The 27,244-nt window shown below is 41.7% G+C and overlaps 1 protein-coding gene across 1 annotated transcript in view; it reads left to right on the top strand.

The window, feature by feature from the left end:
* The window catches only part of LOC146798067 (cytochrome P450 2A13-like), a 337,748-nt gene extending 323,006 nt beyond the window's left edge, over nt 1–14,742 (top strand). Inside the window, exons 8-9 of the mRNA XM_085625288.1 lie at nt 10,243–10,384; nt 13,692–14,742. Of these exons, the coding sequence (XP_085481414.1) occupies nt 10,243–10,384; nt 13,692–13,882 (333 nt within the window). The 3' untranslated portion in view covers nt 13,883–14,742. The remainder of the gene's footprint in view (nt 1–10,242; nt 10,385–13,691) is intronic.
* Nucleotides 14,743–27,244: the final 12,502 nt, after the last annotated feature.

Raw genomic sequence — 27,244 nt, 5'->3', positions numbered from 1 at the left:
AGTCCAGATCTTCATCAATAATCCTCCAGATCCACTGGCTAAACACCATCAGCAACAACACCTTATGGCAGCAGACTTTCTAACTCCCTGCTCATGAAGAAATCATGAAAATGTGCGGGCTGTATAGGTCACACCCTCTGCAAGCCTGCATCAAACACCACCAGGCAAGGCCTGACCTGGAACCTTCAAGGAAAAAGGAAAAGAAGAAGGCCAGGAAAACACCTAGCGCTAAGCCCTCGAGGCTGACTGCAAGGTGATTGGTAACACCTGGAGTCAAATTTAAAGAAAGGCCTAGGAAGGAGATGTCTGGTGATTCCTTTGTAGGATCACATGCATTGGGGCTTCTGTACCCATCATTGTTGATTTTATATTTAAGGGGCTGATTCACAAAGGTAAATTACACTTACTACAAAAGTGTAAGATACATGCCCCCCCCAGAGTAATGCAATTGGCTTACTATTGGGTGGGAGGTTGACATCCCTCCCCAAAACCCTTCCTTCACCCTCCCTAAAGCCCTCTTACTTCTCTCAAATCCCATTTCCTTTAGTAGTAAATCTGCCCCTTTTCCCACCCTCTCCCCAATGTCCCTCCCACATTTTCTTCTAACTAGGTTTCGTGTGTGGTCCGCAGGGCCGGACTGGGAACCAAAACCGGCCCTGGCAAAGTGCTCGGCTGCCACCCAACTCCCCCCCCCCCAATTGGGGGTGCGGCCGAGCTCTTTGCCAGGCCCGGTTTTTGGCAGATTTTGTTACAGGGCCGATTTTGCAGCCATGCTGCAAAAATGGTCTTGTAACAAAAGCGGCCCCCAGGGGCCCAAAACCAGCCCCCACCCTTGCAGCGCACCAGGAGATTGCCCGGTGCCCGCTACGGCCAGCCCGGCCCTGGTGGTCTGTGGGGATGGGGTCGGTACCCAATGAGACAGTAAAGAATTAGGTTGACTCTATGACAAGGGTCATCTGCAGGCGCAAGAGGAAAAAATAGGCACAGTAGATCTGCGTCTGGAAAAAGATGAGGTGGAGGTTAGTTCATCTTTACAAAAGTATTGGCAATTAAAACTTCCACACTTAATGGGGATTTAGAAATGATCGTAGAAATGTGAATTTATAATGTCAAAGGTTTGACATATAATAAATATGATTTGACATTGTTGGGTGCAGAAGCAGGAAAAATGCACAATATGTAATTGGGAAGACTGAACAATTGGTTAAAGAATTAAATATGGATTTGGACGGAAAGAAACCTGTGAAATATTTAGAATGAAATCGACAAAAAGTGAATAACAAAAACAAGCTCTTAAACCCTGCGAGAATACCTTGAGAGTTACTAGACATTATTAAAGAATGGGAAGATGTGGCAAGGGAGAAGAAAAGAAAGAAGCTCCAGATAAGCCTGAATTGAGAAAGAGTAAAATGAAGAAAAATGTGAGTGTGAGTGATTGTGAATGTGAAGTGGCTGTTGAAATGGGGGTTCCTTTGAGATAAGTGCAGGGAGGAGCAAATTTCAAGAAGTGATCATTACACATCAAGTAAGAATTTTCTGATGCTAAGAGAATAGCCAGAAAAGTGGTATGCAGAGGTGGAAAGAATTGTGACTACTTCAAGGGTACTATTTACAGATGTGGATGCCTTATGTTTAATTGCTGAGCTTTGAGAATTGTGAGCTGAGTGTGCAGCTTTAGTACAGTTGCCAGAAGAAGACCCACAGAGGGAAGATCCTCTTAATATGTCTCCCCCAATTGCTATAGTAAAATATAATCAGGTCATTGAACTTTTAAAAACAAAGGTTTCCCAGAAACAAGTTGATTGGTCAAAGATGAGAGTGGCACAAAATCTATATGCATATTATGAGAGACTGATGCAGATTTATAGGCAATATGGTGGAGTTGATGACCCTGCAAAAGAAGGTGTTTCGGGATTTGTTTCTGAATGTGTGTTATGTGTGCATCCAAAGATTAGTGCTCATATTCAGCAAAGTGTGATATGTTTGCAAGTGAGATTGTTAGATGAGATCCTTGCCTAAGCAAAGTATTGTAGTGACTGTTGCGATACTACAAAGAAAATGACTAAGAAAAAGTTATTGATGGCTCAAACAAAGTTTTCTCAGAAGTGTGGTTAAGATGCTTTTGAGGCACCTGGTTTTTGTACTGGTGCTGGTATGCAAGGTGTTAATGCACAAGGCAATGGTGTGCATTTTGACCAACATGGAAATGGTGGTCCTCCTGGCAGAGACAAAGGAATTAATAGCAATGCTAATGTGAGATGTGGTATTAACAAAACACAAATGAATACTAATCTGTGTGATATTGGTGTGAAAAATGGGCACTGGAAACAGGCATGTTGGTATAATGCAAATAGATTTCAAAACGAGTTGCACTGGTTCCCCAAATGCAGCAGAATATAAATCAAATGGAACTGAATGGGATGACACAGTCAATGGTTTCAGCCCTATCGGCCTCTGTTAAATAACTGCAGAATATACAGCAATTCGAGGAAATTTGCCTTCGGCACAGGTCATGCAACAGCACATTCACAGTAACATGCCGGGATTTCAGCCACATTTCTGATTTCAGCAAAAGCATTCAGCGATTAAGGACAATTTTCCACATTTTGCAGCTACAATTTGGAGTTCTCACATGACCGAGTTAAGTACAATGACAGTGCATGACAGGAGAGGAGGATTTCATGCTTGGTGCAGTCCAGATGTCATCCTGGATAGCCATCCAGTATCATTGTGAATCGATACAGGTGCTACCGCTCCATGATTAAGCTTGTGGCTGTTCTTAACTTACACCTCTTGAGATAGGTATCATAGGCAAATAAACTGCAGACTAATAAGTTGTCAGCTAATGTCCAGTCAAATTTGTTTTTATATAAATAATCATGAATTTATTATCAGTGAGAAAAGTCCAGATAATTTGTTGGATCGCAATCTCTTATGTAAACTGAACTGTGTGATTTACTGCACACCAGATTGTGTTTTCATTCAAATACATGATGGGGACTTAGATTTCAAAATAAAATCACAAGCGATAAGGTAGAGAGAGAGGTATAGTAAGAAAAGGGGTAGTCACATGTGGAAGGAGAGAGAAGCAAAGTAGAAAGGTGAGTTAAAATAGAGAACGTGATTCAGAGAAATGTGAGGGAGAGAAAGACAGGAGGTAATAAAGAGGTACTGGTGAAGAAATGAGAGGTTGCAATAAATGGACAAGTTGCTGGGAGAGGTGAGGCAGAAGAAACAAATGTTGGAGAAAGGGCACATGGAGAGTAGAGGTCATTAACAAATGATGAAGTAACCTGTAAGTTGAGGAAGTGAGTAACACAGATAGAGTAGAGGGACATTGGATAAAGTTAGATGAGTTAGTAAGAACGATGCAAGGTAGAGATGAGGTCAGGTGGTTGGATTTTGAAGAGGACACATAGCACTGCACTAGTCCCTCTGCTTCAATTCAGTTTTTCTGTGGACTCCTTCATGGCTTAATTATTTCTTGAACAATAAATTGCTGCCTAATCAGACATCAATTTTTCTTTTTTCCTCAAGTGGATCCCTCATTTTAGATGTCCAAACGTGTTCTCCCAGAGTCTGCCATTATCCTCTCTTGGAGACTGGCTTTATGCCCGGCCACCTTGGCCTCCTGCTGTATCTTGACAATCCCTGCAAGAACACTCTATTTGGATTTACACCTTTTTCTTATGTCAGTATCCTCCTTATTACAGCTTACTCCCAAGCTCTTAATACAGTTTGAGTCTTCATGATGATGCCACAATTTATTGGATGACACACTGTCCACTTTGTAATTTACATTCCCATATTGCCATTGCATAAAATACAAGGTTTTAATTCATTCACTCGTGTGCTTCACAATTATATGCCACTTATCAATTTGTGTGTCACGTTTTTGAGGATTGAGCACAGTTTCCTCACAGACACTCTCTTATTATTTCTGCTTCAATTAATTTTTTTAATAAATGTATATTTTTTTCTATTATGATATTAAAACATTATTATACTAATGTATCTTGTTATGACATTGAACAAGGGACCATTGTTGTTTTGACTAAGGTCCATTGGGATATCAGGGTTACCCTTGTGTTTCTTTGAGATTGATATAAAGTTAGGCACACAGAGTGATGAGGAGATGAGGGACAGTTAGACAGGGGTGGAGTAGAGAGAGGTGGGTTGAAAGTGGTGAAGTTGGGAGTGTGTGAAGATAGAGACAGCAGAGATAGAAACTGATACAGGTGCACATAGATATAAAGGTAAGAAGAGGTAGGGATTGAGAGGAGGAGATCAAAAAATGCAAAGAGAGACAGGAGACAGATTGATAGGTGATATTGAGAAGGAGAGTAAGAGGGTTCAAGAAAGAGGTAATAGAGGTCATTAGAGAAAGAGATAGCTAGAGAAGTGATATTTGATGATTGCTGAGGTAGAATGAGATACAGTTTAACAGGATATAGGAGTAGGGTCAAAAAGATCAAGAATCGGTAGGTAAGCTAGAAAAGGAAGGGTAAGTGCAGGGAGAAGCAAGGTTTACAGAGGGAAATACTAGGAAGTTATAGAGAAAAGGGGTGAGCAAGGTAGGAAGAGAGAAATGGCAAATGATTAGATAGATGAGGTAGAGGAAAAGAGGTAGATAGAAAAGAAGAGAGTGGTGAGTTAGGGATGGGTATAGAGGAAGGGAGAGAGGATAGGAGGGAGAAAAAGACAAGAAAGGAGAGAGAAAGTCTACTGACTGTCATGATCACATGATCAGGTGCTCCTTAGAAGAGGGATCTGGAAATTGTCCACTTAGCCTATGCCTTGAAAAGGCTCTGATCCCTGTTTCAGGCTGTGATCCTTACGTGAACACTTAGACAACTAGAGTTATAGTTCTTGAGCTAACTACTCAGTGTTTAAAGACGCAGGGGAGTCTACCTCCTCTTCCTCCGATGAAAGCAACGTAAGTGTTTTATTTATATTCTGATTCTAGACCAGTTGAAGGTTTGACCAAGAGACATCTACGGAGATATGTATAAGGAAGGGGGAGAGAGAGGCGTTAGACTTCCTGGCTTAACGTCTCTCTCCTCCACTTCTGAAATGCACAGCTGCACCTAATTTACAATGATATGGTGCAGACTTGCGTTTCCCCCTGCAATGGCGCTAAGTTTAGCGACTTAGTGCCAACGCAGGCACCCTTGCACTAGAGTGCAAGGCTGTCAGCGTGCAGGGGAAGATTGTTTATGTGTAGGAAGGTGTCCCTTCCCGCACATAAACAATCATAGAAATGCCATTCTGTCACTTTCATGTGTGGTGCTTCGTGCAGCACACATGAAAGTGACAAAATTGCTTTTTTTTAAAAGTTTGTTTATGTACAGGAAGGGACACTTTCCTGTACATAAACAAACCATGGCATTTTGCTTTTTCCATGCGTGCTTCACAAGGTAGCACACATAGAAAAAGGAAAAACAAAGAGAAATAATGCATTTCTCCTCGTTTCACCAACTTAAAACCAGTTTTTACCTGGTCTTAATTTTGGCGCTATCCACTATGTACGCCATCCTTGTACATAGGGGGCAGCGTCAAAAAGAATGGGTGGTGCGGTGAAACACCCACCGCAACACCCACTGCCCAGCCCTTTCAAGCTAAAAATAGTGTACAAGGCAGAGTTAAGCCATGTATAGTGGCTTAACGCTGCCTTGTATATAAGACACAGCCCCTCTCCCACTCGCTATAGGTGACGTTGTGGTAGCGATAGGGGCTTGTACATATGCCCCCTAGTCTCTTGGTCAAACCTTCAACTGGTAGAGCACTAAGATTCAACTCCATTACTGGGGGGGGGGTATTTTCATGACTCACACTGGCCTTTGAGGGTATGAGTGGGGGGGTGATCTAACCAGGTAATTTTGGGGAGGTTCTGCGGGTATCATGTGATTCACAAGGCAAGCCTGAAAATACATAAGCATTAAACTCAATATCAAAAACAGGTAAATTAACAACAAAAACAACATCCCCAAGATGTAAAAAAGATTAGCTATGGCAGTGAGTGAACTGAAATGACTCATCAATACACCATGGAGTATATAGCGTATTTACAGATAATTTTTCTTCAAGTATTTAAAACAGATTAAAGAGAAGAGAATAGATCACATAGGCTGGTAGATGTAGGATATATGTATACCTTTATAAAAGTTGAGATTAGTTTCACAAGAATCGAGTAGAAGACAAATGGGAAGGGTTAGTGCAGATGAAGGTTGAAATTGAATCCTAAATTTTGGAAATAATAACTGCTATAGACTCTGTGATACAATGCAATTACAGCAGTTAGGTATGTCAAAAATGAGAGATTGATAAATTGCCATGAGATGTCTTTTGACGGATTTGGAATATAGATACCTGAAGGTTGACTCTCTGAGATATCCATGCCTGCTTCCAAAGATGCACATGGAGTCAGCCTTTCCACCAGGCTGCCCCTTTATAGTAGGTATTGGTTCCATTACGAAACACATCTCTGAATTTGTAGATATCTATCTCAAGCTATTTGTAACCAACCTACCTTGTTATGTGTGAGATCCATTGGACATATTGGATTAATTTGAAGCTGTTGTATGGGATCTGGACAGGATGATGTTTGTGACATTATATGTGGATAGCCTAAATACCTGTAATAGGAAGGTTCTGGTGTAAGAGCTCTTGAGTCCTTTTGTGCTACCAGGTGTGCTAATTTCTATGAGCATTCACAAATGCTAATAGGAATGTCAGATCTGTTCTTGAGTAACAATTTTTCTTGTATGATGGACGGTGGTTCCAGGATTCACAAGGGCCTGCTATGGAGTCCAGGTTTGCCCCCTCTTATGCCAACTTTTTTATGGGCTGGTTTGAGAGGGTGCATGCCTGGGTCCCGGTGGCTTCAGAATGAACTGAATATGTCCATGTTTGGGGACATTACATAGATGACATCATAGTTATATTGACAGGGTCTCTCTCCTAGATGAAGATCTATTTTGAATATCTAAACAGTAATGACTGGATGACTGGAATGTCTAATACACCACCAATCGCAACAAGACCAGGATTAACTTTCTAGGAATATATCCCCTGATGAAGGGCTGTGTCCCGAAATGCATTGGGATTGTTTTATTTAATGAAAAAGTGATTCACATCTTAAAGCGTGAATATCGAACACGATTAATGTGATATCAATATAATGAGACAATAAAGTATGTCATACAAGTATCTACAACCCACGGAAGTTATTGACATAGTTTAGGGTGAGCTTAGTGGAGACGCTGATCTAGTCTTAGACAGAGCATTCTTTCATGTGGTTTTAATTAATGCCCCTGATCAGAGGGCTTTACCCACCGGTACCCTACACCAGGTTTACCCAGAAGATATTCAAATTAAGTTTCATTCACCAAAGAGTGCCACAATCCATAGATTTTAATCATAGTTATATTGACAGGGTATCTCTCGTAGTTGAAGATCTATTTTGAGTATCTAAACAGTAACAACTGGAATGTCTGATTCACCATCAATTGGCACAATACCAGGATCAATAATTTTCTAGATGATATGTTTCACAATTCAGACAATAAGATTCAGAGTATCCTGTACTAAAAGCCTACTGTCTGCAAAAGCACTCGGTTGGCTAGTTGTGCACACTCAAGCTCGACTATCAGGTCTATTCCTTTTGGAGAAACGTTGTGCATAAAGACAAACGGTAGTGAAGAGAATGGGTGTGAGCAGAACCTGAAACTCTTGATGTAGAGGATATTACAGAGGGGTTACAACACAGGCCATCTCAGACACACACACAGGATGGTGAATAGCATCGAGAGACAAGTGTTGTTACGTAACAGTAACAAAAAAAAGAGAATACCAGTAGCCGGATGGATTCTATTACCATGTACAATTCTTCTCGTCACCAAATATGGTTTTATTGAACAGACAATGGGGTTTGTGAGCCAGGGTTCCAGGCTTGGAATCCATATTGAGTAACAAACCAATGATTACTTACAGACGAGGACATATGATTAAGAACATTGTCAGCCCTTATTATATACACCCAAGCAGGAACAAGAGTTCTTCTATCTGGCTGCCTCAACAACAGAAAGGTTTTTATACCTGCAACAAATATGATGACTACCTTCATGTACAATACATCCTTTAATTACAAAAACAATGCTTTTAACAATTGTCAGATGACATTTGTGGTTTACGCCATAGTATGCACTTGTGGTAAGGTATATATTGGCAGCACCACGAGGGAGCTTAGAGAAAGGATATCAGAACGTGTTAGGGCAAATAGGAATAGACACATTGCCTATCCCTTGTCCTCTCATGTATGTGACAAGTATATTAAATCTCCTTTTTTAGGTTTTATGGTATAGATGTGGTGCCTGCTGATGTTCAAGGTGGGTATAGAGATTGGACATTGGGGCAATGTGAAGCCAAATGGATATTGCATCTACACACAGTGGAACTAGGGCTCAGTAAGGAACATGATTTTCTCCATTTTCTGTGAATGTTTGCAGGGTATGGAGGCTAAAGAAAAGTTGAAATGACATTTTCATTGATTCTTAGTTCTAATTTGCACCCTGTATTTTGAAATGCCTTACAAGGCATAGCACTGGATGTCTGTTTATAAATACAGCGGGTAGCCACAACCTACTGAGATCCAAGGAAATAGGCAGAACCATTGGTTTTCATGTTGCTTCTCATATGGTTCCATTAAGCTGACCTTTAGATAGATTTTGGTGTTCCTATAAGGTTTTTGTTCTATTTCTGTTATTAGCTGCTTTGCGGATCTCTTCAAATTATTGAGACAACGTTTAATATTTCAAGATGGCCGACATTTTTACACCATTTAGATTGTCAAATTTTGCTGTGAATATACTGCTGTCCTTCCCTTTTTGTTCATTTTGATATATTCTTTTTATTTTTGGTGTTGGGTATTTTGGTACTCCTTTAAGTTTGATTTGTTTTTATTGTTATTAGTTAATTAAAGGATCACTTTTAGTCCTTCAGGTGTACCTTTTATTATTACAAGATAGCTAACACCTTTATTACTTTCAGCTCGCCCGACTGTGGCAGATCACTGTCTGAAATTTGATATAAGTGCATGGTGTTCCTTATTTTATTTTTATTATTGTGCTGTTTTTTAGTATGTACTTGCTTACCCAGTTCTGAGTTTGTGCTCTGGGTACAGATTTAGTCTTGGCTCACTCAAGTTGAAATATGTGGGCCTTACCTCTATAAGATGGCCTACGTAGATTTTTGTATTTATCATTATTTAATGTTTACCAGTCGTTTTGGATTTTGGGTGGATAGCTTTGGTTCTACAATTTTATGGCAGATATATGGCATTTATGTCGGAATATTAAGTTAGACCATTGTAAGACTCCCGACTGTAATTTCTCTCATTATCATCATCTATTGGCTATCATTGGACATCCGCCTTCCATATTTCGATTAGATCCCTCTCGCAAACAGGCACAGCTGAAATGATTTCACTTTTCCCGCCCTGTCAGTATTTAAAGGGTGACCCATTAACAGTGCAGATCTTCTCTGATACATGCGTCTACACAATTGCGGTGTGTTGGGTTGAAACCTCAGGATGTAAGAGATTGGGCCAGTTTATGTTTTTGGGTTAGGTTATTTGGAATATTTATCGGTTTGGGTTTCTACCCTGAGTTAGAGGTTTTTGCCTTCGGTTCTTAATGTTACTGCTGGCAACTAAGGCAGCGATGGGTTTGCTTTGAGCACCTACATCTGGCTTTTGTGGTTAGATCGTGTTACATGTAGCGCCGGTATTGTGCTTAGATCCAATTGTTTGTTGCCTTTACTCTGTGTGCAAGTTATTGTTTTTTCTTGTGGTCCCTAACTAAAGCTTTTGGGACCCATAGGGTAAGTACTGTTGTGTTTGGGTTATTGCTTGCGAAGGGTAAGTGCCATTATTTAACATTTTACGAAGAAGCTGAGTGCTCTGCCTGAAAATCACAACTGATAAACCATATTTAAAAATATTTGTGAATTTGGTTTTAGGACTTTTTTGTGAAAAAATCATTAAAATGCCATTTAAAATAAACAAATATCTACTTTGTTCGCAGCAATGCAAAAATGAAACAATATTTGTTATGCAGTTTAAAATTACATAAATATTAATTATCTGTGAGGAAGAATAACTACAACAAGTGAAGTTAAAGCAAAACGATAGATGTGAAAATCGGGAAATGTTAATGAAATGTTTCTACACTTTCTGCATTTCAGGGTATCGATGTCTACCCCTTGCTGACCACGGTCCTGAGGGATGACAGTCAATTTGAAAATCCAGATCAATTTATCCCTGAACGGTTTATTGACAAAAGCGGCTGCTTTAGGAAGAGAGATGCCTTCATGCCTTTCTCAGCAGGTAAGTTGTCAATGAATTGCCACCAGCGAGAAGCACAGTAGCACAGTCATCTGGAACCCCATAACCCTCTCCCTCAACAGATCCCATCCTCAAGAGAATGCCTCAACAGAATCGCCGTAACTTTAGCAATGAACTAACACAGAGTCAAAACCACTACTGATTCAACACATATTTTGATTTTATTTTAAGTGAATCAATGACTTTGTCAAAATCTGCCAGGACCTCATGCCAGTAGGACCTATATGACCTTAATTGCAATTGCATTGCAAGCTATTGAATTTCACCATTAATATAAAATAGATTAACAATCAACTGTCAGTTAAACTATATCAAGATTTCGTAACATTGTTTAACAAATGTCTTACTCCCTTTACAAAGCACAGGGATCAAATATACGTACCTCTTGGTATATGCTGGAAAAAAACAGATTGTTAAACTATGGTAGAGAGAAGTGACAGTCTTCTAACTAGGCTGCCGCAGACAAAAGAAAATGTTCTTTAGAAAATAATTCTGATGAAAAAATATTCAGATCTACAGGACTGGTTCCTCGGATTACAGTTCATGGTTTTCAGTTGCAAGGGACCTCTACAACCTCCAATCAGGTCCACAGCAAAATGTCCTTTGGTACTCAGTCTTGGTCCCAGCTCCCTCCATCCATAGGGCATTCTTCCCTCCACCAAGATAAAGCAGACGTTTCACAAGGCCCAGTTGATGAAATTGTGCCCTTGCTATTGGTTTACTGGCCTTTTCACCTTACTCTAACCCTGTGGCCCGCTTCAGTCTACACTCTTGAATGATAAGTTCCAACAAGCAAGAAATCAGCTGGTGTAATCTGGATAAACCTGCCCTTATCTGTCATCGACACGCCTTAGCCCTTGGGGCAGCCAAGGCATAGATGGAGCAGCCGCGGTCCATGCAGGTAACAGCGGTGGGGCGGTGGGGCGATGTAAGGGGGGATTCCGAGGGATGATGCGGAGGGGAAATTAAATAAATAATACATGTTCCCTCTGCATCGTCCCTCGGAATCCCCCCTTACATGGCCCCACCACTGTTACCTGCACGGACCGCGGCTGAGATGGAGACATTTGTCAGTCAAATCGGATTTCTTGCAGCATACAGGTGACAGACTTCTTCTCTTCTGGTCTGGTCGGCTCTTTTGATCAGAGATGGGTTGCAGCTGTTTTGAAAATGAAAACACAGCTGTGATTAGCAAATACTCCCTGGCAAGTCAAACTAAAATGCATACAGTTTCCACACGTGTATTTCATACCGTGACTCAGATCATGTCTCAAAAAGGTGCATTGACTCTCCTCAAACTTCCCTCTAGCTTTCCCCAAAGTCAGCAAACGTCAGTCTGCTCCTGCCACCAGGTGATCAAAGAAAACCTCCACCGTCCAGAATCTCCCCAGAACACCCATTATCCACACCTCATGGAATTAGGCGATGCTTTAGGTGGAAGGAAACCTCAATCTGGAGCTGATTGTACTCTTAGGGGCAGATTTACTAGCCCCCTGCGCCACTTTTGCGTCATTTGTAACATGGGAAAAGTGACGCAAAAGTGGCGCAAGGGGCTTGTAAATCTGCCCCTTAATGTTTGATGCTGGGCTGGTGGAAAAGGTACTTCTGAGGTATTAGAGTGTTAAGTAGAGCAAATGTCTTTGAACCACTAAGATTTCTGCTAAGGAAAAGGGATTCGGCGGCTTGCTCAGAGTAGCTAAGCTTTAAGAGGGTAACATGGCAGCTTATAAAACTGATCGAAGAGTGCAGATCTACAATCTAAAATATATTTTTATTGATTTTGCTACAATTGTTTATCTGTGTACGACAAAATTTAAGGGGCAGATTTACAAGCCCCTTGCGCCACTTTTGCGTCATTTTTAACATGGGAAAAGTGAAGCAAAAGTGGCGCAAGGGGCTTGTAAATCTGCCCCTAAGTTTTTATTTCTGACCTATCAGAAGATAAATATAGGTAAGTCAGTGCGTCACACTTTTAAACGCAGCCTATACCACCTTTAGGATATATGCATACAACTGCATATCACATTTTTATATATAAGTAGGGATCTCTTATATTTCAGGTGAGACTAAGCAGTTGTCCAAAGATATTTGACCACATTTAAAGCTGACCGACTAAAGTGAAAAATCTGGCACTTTATTTGCAAAAATAGATTTCCTTTTCTTTTTACTCAAAGACCAAAACCGTGTGCTCCCACGTTTGCTTTTATAAGCCCATATTCCACTTTCCTCTAGGTTAATTTGTGATGGGATCTCCTGTATGTCTGTCTATAAGATTTGACCTTTGAGCAGCTTGCGCAAATATTGCAGCTAAATTATCAAAATATAAAATAATATAATCACATAATCAGTTTTCAGTATTGTGAATGTATACATGCGTTTAGGAGCAACTAGTATGCCCATGACACCCAGTGGCCTCACATCCACATGCCATGAGTCTCAAAATACAAAACAATCAAGTGAAACTCTGCAACAACGTGGATTTCATGGCTCAACAGGATTACGGCCCAGTTGTGACAAGTCAATGGGGTACATGCATCAAGCTAATTACCGGTCGCAAAGGGGCCGATTCGCAGAATCGGTCCCTTTGCGACCGGTAATTAGCCTTTTGGGATGCATTAAGCCCAAAGCCATTCGCAAAATAGGTAATTGCAAAATTTGTGATTATCTATTTTGCGAATGCAGTTAGGGAATCGCAGTTTTCAATTTCCTAAATGCAATGCAAGAAGCATTCTGAGCATGCGGATTTGCATGAAGGAATCGCAAATTACCATCAACTTCAAGTTGATAGTAATTTGCAATTCCTTTGAAAAATGCTCAAAATGTCATTTTTCTAAGTGCTTTGTGGCGCACACATGCCCTTAGGGGATGTCTGTGCGCCACATGTGCACTTATGCCATTTTTGGGGGTGCATCAGAATGGCCTTTTGGCCCCCCAGCGCCCTTGAAATTGCATGCAAAATTTGCGATTACCTTATTGGTAATCGCAAATTGCAAATGGTTTCCCATTCATTCCTATGGGCCTCTAGGCTCATAGAAATGAATGGGAAGGCATTCCCTATTAGCGAATCGCAATTTGAGATTCGCTAATAGGGAATGTGCAGGAATTGCAAATTATTTAATTGATTTCTACATGCATAGGGAGTTGAGAGTCCTTAATAGCGATTTCTTAAAAACCGCTATTAAGGAAAAGCAATTCCTTACATTGATGCATGTGCCCCAATATTTCTTACTTAATCCCGCCCCACCAGTCGCTAAGTTTTTAACTCATTTATAATTATTTTTTTCTCCAGGAAAACGGAACTGTTTAGGAGAGGGACTGGCACGCATGGAGCTCTTTTTGTTCATCACTACAATCCTGCAGAACTTTAATTTAAAACCACTCACGTGTCATGAGGATGTGGACCTGACGCCGGATTGCAGCTCTGCCGGACACTTACCGCGTTCTTACCAACTCAGAACCCTACCCCGCTTAAACAGATAAGCTGTTTAATGGAGCATTATGTGGGTTGGGGTGTAATGAGGATCTAATGCACATTCTCTCCCTTCAATAGAGATTTCATATGTATTCAAAGGTCACTAGTTATGCCATGCAGGATAGAAGTCAATTCAATCCTAGACTCCTATGATTTTGTAAAGAATGAGAATGGTAACCTCAAAGTCCACCAAAGTGTTGCACTCCTCTTTCATGAAAGCAATGATCTCACAATGCATGGGAAATACACCAAGCACCAATAGGGCAACAAGCTGCTTTAATGTAGCAAGAGACATGAAACCACCATCCTCAAGTAATGCTAAAGGCAGTAGACCTCTCGCCTGAAATATTTTTACTCAGTGGTGCAGCTACCATCTCTTTTTATAGACCCAGGGCTGTCCCTGAAAGGAAAATAGAGATTTTCTTCGAATTTTTTTATTGCAAATGCAGTACTCTGATCCATGCCTCCTCTATAAATTCTTCCTGATCCAACTTCTCTGTTGCTCAAATTAAAATCAGCCTAGACTTTCTAAAAATTATACTTGTAGTCATGGATACTTTACGAGTTGCTTACTTTGTCGATGAGTGCAACCTCACCTGTAAACATTCCAAATGTAACTATTACCTGTAATAAAGGTAGTTCATTTTGTAACTGTTGGCTTTGTCAGCACTCACCTAGCCTGTGTAAGAGTATGTCATACAGATTGACTTATTCAACATCTCTGCAGTTCGGCTAACAAAAGAGAAGATGACGAATCAAGGTTTTATGTAATTCATAGTGGAAAAATGTTAGGATATGTTAGCTCGTAGATTGTGCAATTTTATGTTGTAAAGTGTGTCACACTGAATAAACGTACATTTGCTTTACACACTCTGGGCCTTATTTACGAGATATGTGGTGCTGTAAGTTACCTTGCTACGTTGCACTGCATCACAGGGAAAGGGCAGGAATGCGCCGTATTTAAGGCATGCAGTGCATTCCTGACTTTTCCCCCTGCAATGGCACACAATGGGCTCCCTAGTGTCAATGCAGGTGTCTTTGTTGCATGCAGGATTGTTTTTGTGCAGGAAGGTACACATTCTCGCACAAAAACAATCCCAAGAGGCATATCTCTCTATCCTGCAGCACACATAGAAAGAGGAAGTAACGACGAGAACTACATATATTTCTCCTTGTTACGCCTCTCATGGGAGGCTTATCTTTTTGGTGTATTCCCAGGCTTACAAAGTCTTGTAAATCTGGGAATGCTTCAAAAACCATGGGAGTTGTGTAGGAATACCTTCGCAAAGCCCATAGTATGTCTTACCAGGGCAGAGTAACACAATGCATTGATTTGGCTCCGTTGCATTACTCCAGATTTTTGGAGCCACTCAAAGCCAAAAATCTGACATCGAGGTTTGCGTCACGCATGTACCATGTTGTGTGGTGCAAATGTGATGCAACCCTCTCATAAATATGCCCCTTTGCCTCAATAGATGATTGCTGCATTATTGACTGAAGAAAGACACTATGGTGTTATACCAATAGTATGATATACTATTATTTCCATTAACACTAACAACCATTCTGCATTTGAAAATGAGTTAGAAATGTCAGAAAGCAGTTTAAGATACGATTCAACCTTAGGACCAGGAATTCTAGTGATATATGAGTATTGATCCCGGGTAAATCTGTACTTTTTATAAATCCTTAGGTTAAAGACCTAGAGCAAAGGATGGCAGTGGTTTTATGTAAAAAGACATTCAAACGGAAAACACAGATCAAATTTACTGGTACATTTAGATGCCTGGTCACTTCACTGACCACCCCACAGCACCATAACATTTAACCTTTAAACGCCTTAAAAAGAGCTGCTGATAGTACTCAATGTTGGCAGAGTTATGCCGAAAAACATTTTTCTTATGAATGTATATCAACTAACTAGCAGGCAGAAATGTGTCCAGCTGGTGCCTAAGTGTCATAATTTTGGAGAGGAAGGTAATAAAAAGCTGGAAAAACATGCTTTCTTCTAAATGCCAATTTCTGACATGAGCAGAATGAGATCTGGAATAAGAAGACACTAAGAAAACTACTGTATCAACAGCAAATACAGACTAAGGGCCAGATTTAGAATTTGGCAGAGAAGGTACACTGTTGAAACGGTGACAAAGTATGGTCTCTTGCAAACTGGACGCCCGTCTGCCTCATTTATATTTGGGTGGACCTTCAGTATGTTGACAGTGGAGACTTTTCGGTCTCCGTCGCCACCATACACCTTCGGCAGCCCAGTGGAGTAGGGACTGTTGGAGCTTTTGCCCCTTTTCTGCCTGCCCTATTTAGAGTGGGTGACCAAATGACAAGTTTTCACTGTCCGTAAGGTGCAGTGAAAACTGCAAAATGACACCCACGCCATGGAATAAAACTCCATGGCAAGGGAGCCATTGCTTTTCTTATTTTCAAAAACAAAATCCCCTTTGTCATTGAAAATACAAAAATAATTCAAAGTACCGTCCCAAAAACTTCCAATGCATTTATAGGCACCGCCATGTCGGTGGTTCCTGGAAAGGTAAGAAATTTCTTCTTGGCTAGGGCTGTTGCCTAAGGCTGTCTTGGGGGTCCCAATGTTGATTTCCAGGTGTTGAAAAGGGGTTGCCATGATAGGGTAATATTTAGGAAAATAACAACTCCCTCCCTGCTTTTTGTTTGATGTTTGTAATGGCTGGCTTTCCAGATTTTCTGGCACTTGGTCCAATCCTGCTGACCCTTAACTTTGCAGAGATATCACCTGCAACCTGCTTTTATCAGTTTATCAGCTCAAAGGTCCTTCCAAACCCTGCCAATTAATAACTTTACACACCATTAACTTGGCTAGACATATCTTTTCCACAGGCGTGTTTGATAGTTCTATCTTCTAGGCACTGTAGCTTCCATCTGCCCTGGGAGAGAGTTAACCCTTGCCCGCTTGTCATGTTATGTTGCAAAGCAGCATTCATGTTTCATTTTCACCCCTTTGCACAATGTAATTACAACAAACAAAAACACAAACATGAAGACATAAATTAAATATACATGCCACATAGAGTGCAAGTATCCGTCATAATTAGTTAAATGAGCAGCCACCTGGCAGTCTAGAGAACATCATGGTCTATATGGAATTGTGAGCAGGGCTTCCCAAATGCTTCTGTTCACCATGCCCCTCAGTTAATATGGGTTTGTGAGGGGGGAGGTTTAGTCTGTAGGGGAGGAGCAGGGAAGGCCCAGATTCCAATGGACACTTCAGTCAGCAGCCTGTATTGGTGCAGGAACCTAAAGAAGACCAATGCTTTCTTTAGTGCAATAAAAAACAAACAATCTTTTGTGCAGTTCAGTAACAAGAAATAGATGAGATGAGTGTTATTCAGACCAGCACAAAGTTCGCGGAGATGTATTTGGCGAGCTGAGTCTCAAACTGGGACTTCATTTTGGATGAATTTTCAATTTTATGTATGTAGTGTGTGTGTGTGAGGAAGAAGTAGATCTAACTATGTTCCATTGTAACGAGGAAAAGACAGGGGTGAGGATGTGCGTGCAAATGATCACCTCTCTAACCTTGTTTGATCTCCTTCCTCACCTCGATAATGATATATTCAGGTGGTACTAGAGAGTCTAGTATATCCTATGAGTAGTCACAGAGCCACTTTTCAGTAATGTAGATGAGGGCTAAGTTGCATTTAGACAGGTCAACAAACTGTGTATGATTTGCTGATCACACATTGTGGAGCATACATGTTGTATAAGAATAGGGCGGATTACAGTCACAAATTTGATGTGTATAAGGTTTTCTAGATTTGCTTTCCTTTGATGTTGGTGGAACATCTGAGGGGTGTGTCTGAGTAAACACATGCTGGCATATTCTGAAGCGAGTGTATGTGTGTGTATGTATATATATATATATATATATATATATATATATATATATTACCTACTGGCGGTCGCCAGTAGGTAGTTATAGTTAGGACCACGTTTCCATAGGAAAACCTCAACATTCTATTTTGAATAACTTTGGCGCCGGTCGACGAATCCTCGCGAATTTCTCAAAATAGGTGGGGCGCTACGCTCCGCTCCTACCCTGAAAGTCTCGGGGGGATTCGTCAAGCGGGGGCTGAGATAAAAGGGGGGTCCCAAAACGCGTTTTTCCCATGCATTTTTCCATAGGACCTTTAGAACGAGCTACAGCCCGAACGGCTGAACAGAATTACTAGAAATTTGGCAGAGAGGTAGTCCCTAGGTCAAGGAAGTGCCTTTTGTAGGTTTGGTGTAAATCTGTTCAGTAGATTCTGAGAAAATAGCCTTTAAATCAATATATATATCTGAGCCCGCTTACGGTACGCTTACCGTACGCTTACCGTACGCTTACCGTAAGCTTACGGTGGCGTGCGCGAGCGCGATTCTGATTGGCTCTTAGATCTTAGTAAACATTCGAATCGGCCGAAACCAGGAAGCGGCGTCCGCCATTTTGTCTCTCGCACTGAGTGTTGTTTATCAAACATGATGGCCAAAAACATGTTACGGGGCTGTTTTGACAACTCCCTCCCACATAGTCATGTTGAGGGAGTCCCCAAACATCCCCCAAGAGCAAAAACGGTTTTATTTTTTTTTCGGCAATTTCGCGGGGTACGCTTACCGTACGCTTACCGTACGCTTACCGTAAGCTTACCGTACGCTTACGGTAAAAAAATAAAAATAAAAAAAACACTATCCACACTTACCCCACCCCCTGTGCTTTTGGTGGCCGCAGGCCACCAAATGTGCAGGGCTTATTAATAGAGAAAAAAAACGTAATTTTGGCAACATGAAATTATAAAATCGAAATAAAAAAAACACTATCCACATTGACCTCACCCCCTGTGCTTTTGGTGGCCGAAGGCCACCAAATGTACAGGGCTTATTAAAGTTGATAAAAACCGTGCACGGAACGAACTGCGTTAAGTGGGCGCGCACGCCACAAATGGCGTAAAGTAACTTAGCATTTAAAAAACCGTACAAATTCACTGAAAAAACCATAGGTTTCACACACGTTATAGTTAGGAAATAGCATTTAAAAAACCTTGCTAATTCACTGAAAAAACCATAGGTTTCACACATGTTATAGTTAGCTGGACATTTTACTGATAAAAAACCAATGAAATTCCCCCGTTATAGTTACTGTAGGCAACTATAACTCACGCGACCGTAATCCTCTGCTGATGACATATGTGTCTTTATGAAAAAAAAATATTTGTAATATATGTATAGCTAAAATTTAATGGAAGAAGATATGGGCAAATAAGTGTCTAAATACAGTATTAGCATCAGCAGAGGATTGCGGTCGCGTGAGTTATAGTTGCCTACAGTAACTATAACGGGGGAATTTCATTGGTTTTTTATCAGTAAAATGTCCAGCTAACTATAACATGTGTGAAACCTATGGTTTTTTCAGTGAATATATATATATATATATATATATCCATATCACAAAGGTTGCTCTTGATAGAAACGCCAGCTTAGTTGAAATGGTGCACCTTTCTTTATTGCGGGCACAGGAACAGCGCGCTTACACCCCCATCTCAAGCGCCAAATGCATTTCAGGCTTCACGCCCTTTCTCAATGGCTTATCACGAAAGTCCTGGCAGCTGTGTGGACCTATACTCTACTGCCACGCCCATGTGGGACTTTGCGCCTCAATGACTTCTGGGACCGGTAGTCCGTGCTTTTTCACCAAAGTGGAATGCTCTCAGGTATTCGTGGTAAATGTACTCCCCCAGTGGGTTTGATGGAGGAGAACCGCTTCCGTTCCTGCCAGTGTTCTTTGCCACAACAGAGGTAAGTTATTCAACCCCACACAGCGCTAGGAAATCCAGGTGCCGGGTCCGCTATCTCTGCGGCAGGGCATTTCTGCGACGAGACGCGCCGCAAATTAGTTCCATATCAGAAAGGTTGCCCTTGATAGAACCGCCAACTTAGTTGAAATTGTGCACCTTTCTACATTGCGGGCACAGGAACAATGCGCTTACACCCCCATCTCAAGCGCCAAATGCATTTTAGGCTTCGCGCCCTTTCTCAATGTCTTATCACGAAAGCCCTGGCAGCTGTGTGGACCTATACTCTACTGCCACGCCCATGTGGGACTTTGCGCCTCAATGACTTCTGGGACAGGTAGTCCGTGCTTTTTCACCAAAGTGGAATGCTCTCAGGTATTCGTGGTAAATGTACTCCCCCAGTGGGTTTGATGGAGGAGAACCGCTTCCGTTCCTGCCAGTGTTCTTTGCCGCAATACAGGTAAGTTATTCAACCCCACACAGCACTAGGAACTCCAGGTGCCGGGTCCGCCATCTCTGCGGCAGGGTGTTTCTGCGACGAGGCGCGCCGCAAATTAGTTCCATATCACAAAAGTTGCCCTTGATAGAAACGCCAACTTAGTTGAAATTGTGCACCTTTCTTTATTGCGGGCACAGGAACAGCGCGCTTACACCCCCATCTCATGCACCAAATGCATTTCAGGCTTCGCGCCCTTTCTCAATGGCTTATCACGAAAGTCCTGGCAGCTGTGTGAACCTATACTCTACTGCCACGCCCATGTGGGACTTTGCGCCTCAATGACTTCTGGGACAGGTAGTCCGTGCTTTTTCACCAAAGTGGAATGCTCTCAGGTATTCGTGGTAAATGTACTCCCCCAGTGGGTTTGATGGAGGAGAACCACTTCCGTTGCTGCCAGTGTTCTTTGCCGCAATACAGGTAAGTTATTCAACCCCACACAGCACTAGGAACTACAGGTGCCGGGTCCGCTATCTCTGCGGCAGGGCGTTTCTGCGACGAGGCGCGCCGCAAATTAGCTCCATATCACAAAGGTTGCCCTTGATAGAAACGCCAACTTAGTTGAAATTGTGCACCTTTCTTTATTGCGGGCACAGGAACAGCGCGCTTACAACCCCATCTCAAGCGCCAAATGCATTTCAGGCTTCGCGCCCTTTCTCAATGGCTTATCACGAAAATAATAATACATAAATAAATTAGCATTTAAAAAAACGTACAAATTCACTGAAAAAACCATAGGTTTCACACACGTTATAGTTAGGAATTAGCATTTAAAAAACCTTGCAAATTCACTTAAAAAACCATAGGTTTCACACATGTTATAGTTAGGTGGATATTTCACTCGTAAAAAACCAATGAAATTCCCCCGTTATAGTTAGTTCAGATAACTATAACTCGCGCGACTGCCACTCTTTCACAAGGATGATGTCATCAGTGATGTCATGAGTGATGCCACTGACCATGTCATGAGTGATGTAATATGTGACGTCATCAGCAGTGGATTGCGGGTGCGCGAGTTATAGTTATCTGAAATAACTATAACGGGGGAAAGTTCATTGGTTTTTTACGAGTGAAATATCCACCTAACTATAACATGTGTGAAACCTATGGTTTTTTAAGTGAATTTGCAAGGTTTTTTAAATGCTAATTCCTAACTATAACGTGTGTGAAACCTATGGTTTTTTCAGTGAATATATATATATATATATAAAAATATAGACCACCAGTTCCGGTAAAAGATCGGTCTGTCAGCGGGCGGTCCGAGCAGGGAAACCGGAATTCCTAATTAACACGCTCCACACAATCTCGTCGTAACGGGAAAGAAGCTCGGACTCCAAAATTGTATGCAGTAACGTTTATTTGCACAAGTGCAAAACGACGCGTTTCGCCATTACGGGTTGGTCACGCTCGAGACCAAGCCGTAATGGCGAAACGCGTCATTTTGCACTTGTGCGAATAAACGTTACTGCATACAATTTTGGAGTCCGAGCTTCTTTCCCGTTACGACGAGATTGTGTGGAGCGTATATATAAAAATATATATAAAATATACACACATTGCACACACACACACACACACACATATATATGCTAAATCACTTCTTACTCAATTCTTGTAAGACAAGAACGAAGCAACTTCACATCGCGTATTCATAATGTTGTTTGTTTTCAGCAGAGAAACTGATAATGTATTTCGGTGAACAGGTCGCCTTGGTCAAATGACCACAGTAGCAGAAACAAATGCATTTTATTCGCCGTCACACAAAACGCAACAATCATGGGCACAGTGAAAAGACTCAAAACTTTGTGCTCATAATCGCTAACGTGAAAATACATTCTGACATTGTCATCATGTTAATTATGATTGCGACACACTTGTTTGAACATTACCAATCTATGCCCAAACAAAAATAATAAATAAATGGAAACCATAATACAAGTGAAAAAAGACATGTACAGTGTTCAGAGACTCAGCCAATAGTGATTATAGTAGCACATGAACGGCATATCCCACAGTTTCCCAGTTCTGTCAATAGGATCATTTGAGCAATTACAGTTTCTACAACAAAACTTATGTTGTCTCTAGGATAGTGTGGTGCACAGTAGTGACTCATGAGCATGCATTAAGGCCCATGCTGTAAAATAATTGTGCATAGTATCACAGTTTGCACATTCTGATCAATGCAATTCATCGCATATCGGATGCTTGGGTTGTCATATGAGGGTAAAGTACCAATAACATATCTATAGGAGGAAAGGAGACATTTTCAAGATAATAGTGTTAGATTAATCCAGTTTCTGACTGATGTGTAATCAGCAAAATTAAGCTTGCAGTAGCCATACTACTAGTCTCACCCAGTGGAGGAAGGGATCAACATAAGCGTAGTACACTTATCCCGTGCCAATTAACTGTCTGTACGTGGCTATCTCACAGTCATACGTGCCCTCAACTCAAAAAACCTGCAAAGTAATTACCACATAGTTCATTATGATGTGGAATATAGTACACAAACAAAGTCATAAAAACATATCTATTAAAACCACAGCACCGGTCTCATAAATAAGGGAAAACCATAGTGGAAAAAGGAGACCACTATCCTGGGTAGTACATGCCTACTCTAAAAAAAATGCCTTTACCACACCTTAAAAATCACCCTATTGTGTTACAAATGTGTAAAACTTCCTTACTGTGATGTAAGCGGGGGCAGATTAATCTGTTATATCTTATAGATGTGCATGTAGTTCTTCATCGTTATTCATCCCTGTGGTAATGTTCCAACCAGCCTGAAGGACGAAAAAGGATTTGAGTTTGCATAATGCAGCTACTCTGTTCCCACCTCTGAGATGTCTGGGTACCGAATCAATACCAAATTACTTGGCCATTGTCCAGTCTCCATGGTGTGCTTCCTGAAAATGTCTGGCCGTACTATATGTTTGGTCATTGTTGGTAATGGCTCTCCAATATTCCAGAATGTGTTTCTGTAAGGGGAAAATGGTGTATGTGATGTTAGCCCGGTCAGTTCGCAATGGAAGGAAGTGAAGCCCCCTGTGTTGGAGCAACATAATTTAGATTGCACCCTCTACATGTACTGCATTTATCTGTTACGATATCTAATCCGTATATTCAATGCTGCCGTAACTCATTAACTCCTGTGTTTCACCTTTATGCATTATCGTATATAAACATTGCTGTGCACATTTAGAAATCACATGTAGTTGTGTTGGAGTGAATGCATAATTCATGTAATTACATTTGTTGAATATTCACATTGTAATGATGACAGAATGCTTTCCTGTGGTCAATAATACTATAATGTGCCTCCATTTTGATTCACAAGCTTACTTAGCTTTACATTAGGCCTTAGCCTAGTGTTATACATTTTGAAATTGTTAGTATGCTGTTTATTCCTTTCTTTGCAGGTGCATTATCAAGTCCCTCATTAGCTAGAGAAAGGCGCATTATTTTGTACTAGATTGATAGTGAGGCATGAAGACGAAAACTGGTAGCAGATGCTGAGAAATGGTGATGAAAGGAGTCTCCTGTACCCAGGGTACCATGAAGATGCAACTCTCAATGACGAGCAAATGTGTACTTAATTGCGTTGGGAAGAGAATTTAGAGGGCTATTAACTCCCTACCAATGCCACCATGGGATTGGTTCTGGACTGTGGAAGGGAAATATGGATGTCCTGGGACGTTCAATTGTATTTTTCAATAGGTGTTCAATAGTTGTCACCTTTTCCTGGCTTGGAAGAGAGCAAATCTCTCTAACGGTCTGATTTTCCGGAGTGTGAACCTGCATGCTAAACACTCTGGGCCTGATTCACAAAAGTAAACTTAGACCTGAAGTCTAACTTTACTACTACTAAAGTAAGACTTTTGGTGAAAGTTTAGACCAAAAGTCTAACTTAGACCAAAAGTCTAGTAGTATTAACGTTAACTTTTGGTCTAAGTTAGACTTTTGGTCTAAACTTAGACCAAAAGTCTAACTCTAGTAGTATTAACGTTAGACTTTTGGTCTAAGTTAGACTTCAGGTCTAAACTTAGACTTCAGGTCTAAACTTAGACTTTTGGTCTAAGTTTACTTTTGTGAATCAGGCGCTCTTTCATTTCCTTAGAACTTCTTGTACAGTTTATGTGATGCTGACACCTTCATCTTTCCCCCTCTAGAAAATCCCTTTACACTTTCATTGCTTAATTTAGCTATTTCTAGTTTATTTATGGAACACTCAGTTTGGATATTTTGCATTCTTTGCATATTGATTATTTGCATTCTGTACTTCATAATACTTAAATTTAGAGTGTGGGAGCGCCTTAACATTTTTCCTGTAATGATATATTTCATTAATCTTTTCCATCTTTGTTGATTGTGATGAACTAATAATTTGTAAATAAACCTTTATGGTTGCATAACATCCTCTCTGGCGTTATTGTGGAACTGTATTGGTTTATTGTAAATGAATTCTGAATGCTAACTCTCCCTCAACACTTCAAGTCGACTGCCAAAGGTCCATATAACCAGTGAGGGATTCTGTTTGATGTCTATACTAAGAGATTGAGGTTGAAAGATCCCTGCTCCATATGTGTATATGAAAGTACGTTCAACCAGAAGACAAAGTTGAGTACTACGTGGGATCTATAACAATTAGCTTAGCCTTCGATGTAGCTTTATAGTTCAGGTATGTGTGGGCTAGGGCCAGACAGGCCTTTTATTCCATCTGCCATTTCCCTGGTGGGTTGGAGTACTTTGAGGCCATTTTTCAAAGCCCAGGGTGGCTCCTGTACCTCTTCCACTTTCTCCAGCTCCCTGAGGTTTATTGCAGTAGGCACAGGAGGCTTCAAGAGAGCAAAAGAAAGAGAGATGGAGGGAGGAGGAAGGTGGAGAAAAACTGTTTAGAGAGGGAGAAGAGAGAGAGAGGAGAGCGAGACAATGGATGAATGAAAAGAGAGTGGAAGCACAAAATGATGAAGGAAGTGGGTTTGGTTTGAGCATTTTTGCAAGGACTGCTTTTTAATCCCCAGTCCAGCCCTGGTGTGGACCTAGAGATAAAAGTGAGGGCTCGGTCCAGGCTGCCACTGTTGAGGTAGCATTGCAGGATCCTGTCATCTCGTAGATTGGCGCGAGCTTGCAGGGCTTACTTGCCTTCACATAAGAGTTTGTTAAAGTGTTAGAGTTGGTTGAAATTAGTTTAAAAAAGTGATAGCTTATAGAATACAAACTCATGGCAGACATTAGTGTTCTCATTACACGCTGGTCAGAATACGGTGGGGTGTTTAATGCATGCAGCAAATACTATTACCACAGGGTAAAGTGTTTACCACATGTGGAAAATATCTCCTATTCTGACGCTTCAACTTGAAAATGGGGCGCAACACGCAGAATCTGTTTTGAACGCATCAAATTCTGCATTTTTACACCTTTTCTTCAGGTACTTTTTGGCAGGTTTACCTTTTGATTCTATCAAAGATAACTGCGAGTTACCGACTCTGCCGGAGTGACACATCCGTGCGCACTTCCTGGGAGATCTGTCGCTTGGGGAACTTAATTAAGGTATCCTCCACGTCCCATCAGTGTTCGCCGACATCTCTCGCCTTTCTACTTCGTGGGGCCAGAACACACCCCGGAGAAGAGCTCCCCCCTCTCCTACAGTGGCATAGAGAGGCACCAGTATGCCTTTTCTCTGGGCAGCCTGCACGGAGAAGGTGGAGGCTGACATTACCGCAGTTGAAGGAATCGCCGGACGGGACTGCAGGTCCCAGGAGCCCTGAGCGCCGCAGCGCCGCAGCTGTGTAGCGGCACGCCCTCCCGCCATCCCGCCCACTAACGGGATAAAATCACTCGCGGAACCCGCTGGCGCGGGTCCCGCATCGTTTTGAAGGAGAAGGTGGAGGCTGACATTACCGCAGTTGAAGGAATCGCCGGACGGGACTGCAGGTCCCAGGAGCCCTGAGCGCCGCAGCGCCGCAGCTGTGTAGCGGCACGCCCTCCCGCCATCCCGCCCACTAACGGGATAACGATCCACCCCTATTTTCCATTGGATGTTCTTTTGGCCAAATTGCACCATTACAAGCGGAGCGGGACGCGACGCGGGACGCCCTGGACGAAGCCCGGACTAAGGGCGGACAGTCTGAGACAGTCCGGGACAGGAGGGGGCAGGTGGGAGCAGCAGACTGGCTTTTGAATACCTGTGTTACTTAAGTTTACTATTGTTCACTCTGTGGTGTGTATTGATTGCCAAGTTACTGTTGGTTACTGTTTAAAGCTCCCCGGGGATTGGAAGTTATATGTGATAACCTATTTGGGGAACCCTGGTATATTGTTGTTGGTGTCTACAATAAGAAATTTCTGGGGGGTCCCGGAGTCCGATCTGCTAATTATGCCTAAAGCAAAAATAGCAGCCTCGACCACAACCATGGACAATTATTTGGTTAAGATGGTCGATAAAATTAATCAGGAACGTCGGAAATCATTAGGTCGTCCTGGGTCATCGAGTTTGATTTCCCCCCCGCCCATTTGTTTGGCCTCTGAGCACCCCCTTGTTCAGGATCTTAATACTCCCTTATTACCCCCTGATTGTATATCTGAGGGAGTTGTCACTGACACTATCAGTTTGGATAGCGACACCCCTGAGTCCACGATCGACCCTGAACCAGGCCAAGCTATTCTACCTGATGTACCTATCCCCAGTCAGTCTGTTCCCAGACGCCAAAAATTAATACGCACCTGTAGGAACATTACTAAACCCATACAGTCTAAGCGAGGAGGGAATCGCCATACTAATATAAAGGACACCACCCCGCAGATAAATGTCCCAGCCCAATCTGTGCTAACGGAAGGAGTTAAGGTCACTTTAGATAAAGAACAGCTGGATCTTATAACCCAGGCTATAGTTGCTAAGTTTGACATATTTGTTAAACCTTTATTGACCAAACTTTCTACTCTTGCCGATGAAGTAGTCAGATTGGGAGGTATCTTGGATTCTTTTATCAAGGCTAGTCCAGCCCCATCCAATATTACTGGTACACAGGTGCCTGAGGAAATTTCATTAACTACCTCCG

Source organism: Triturus cristatus, chromosome 9, assembly GCF_964204655.1.
Source record: "Triturus cristatus chromosome 9, aTriCri1.1, whole genome shotgun sequence".
NCBI lineage: Eukaryota > Metazoa > Chordata > Amphibia > Caudata > Salamandridae > Triturus > Triturus cristatus.
This window is presented reverse-complemented; position numbering and strand designations above follow the sequence as displayed.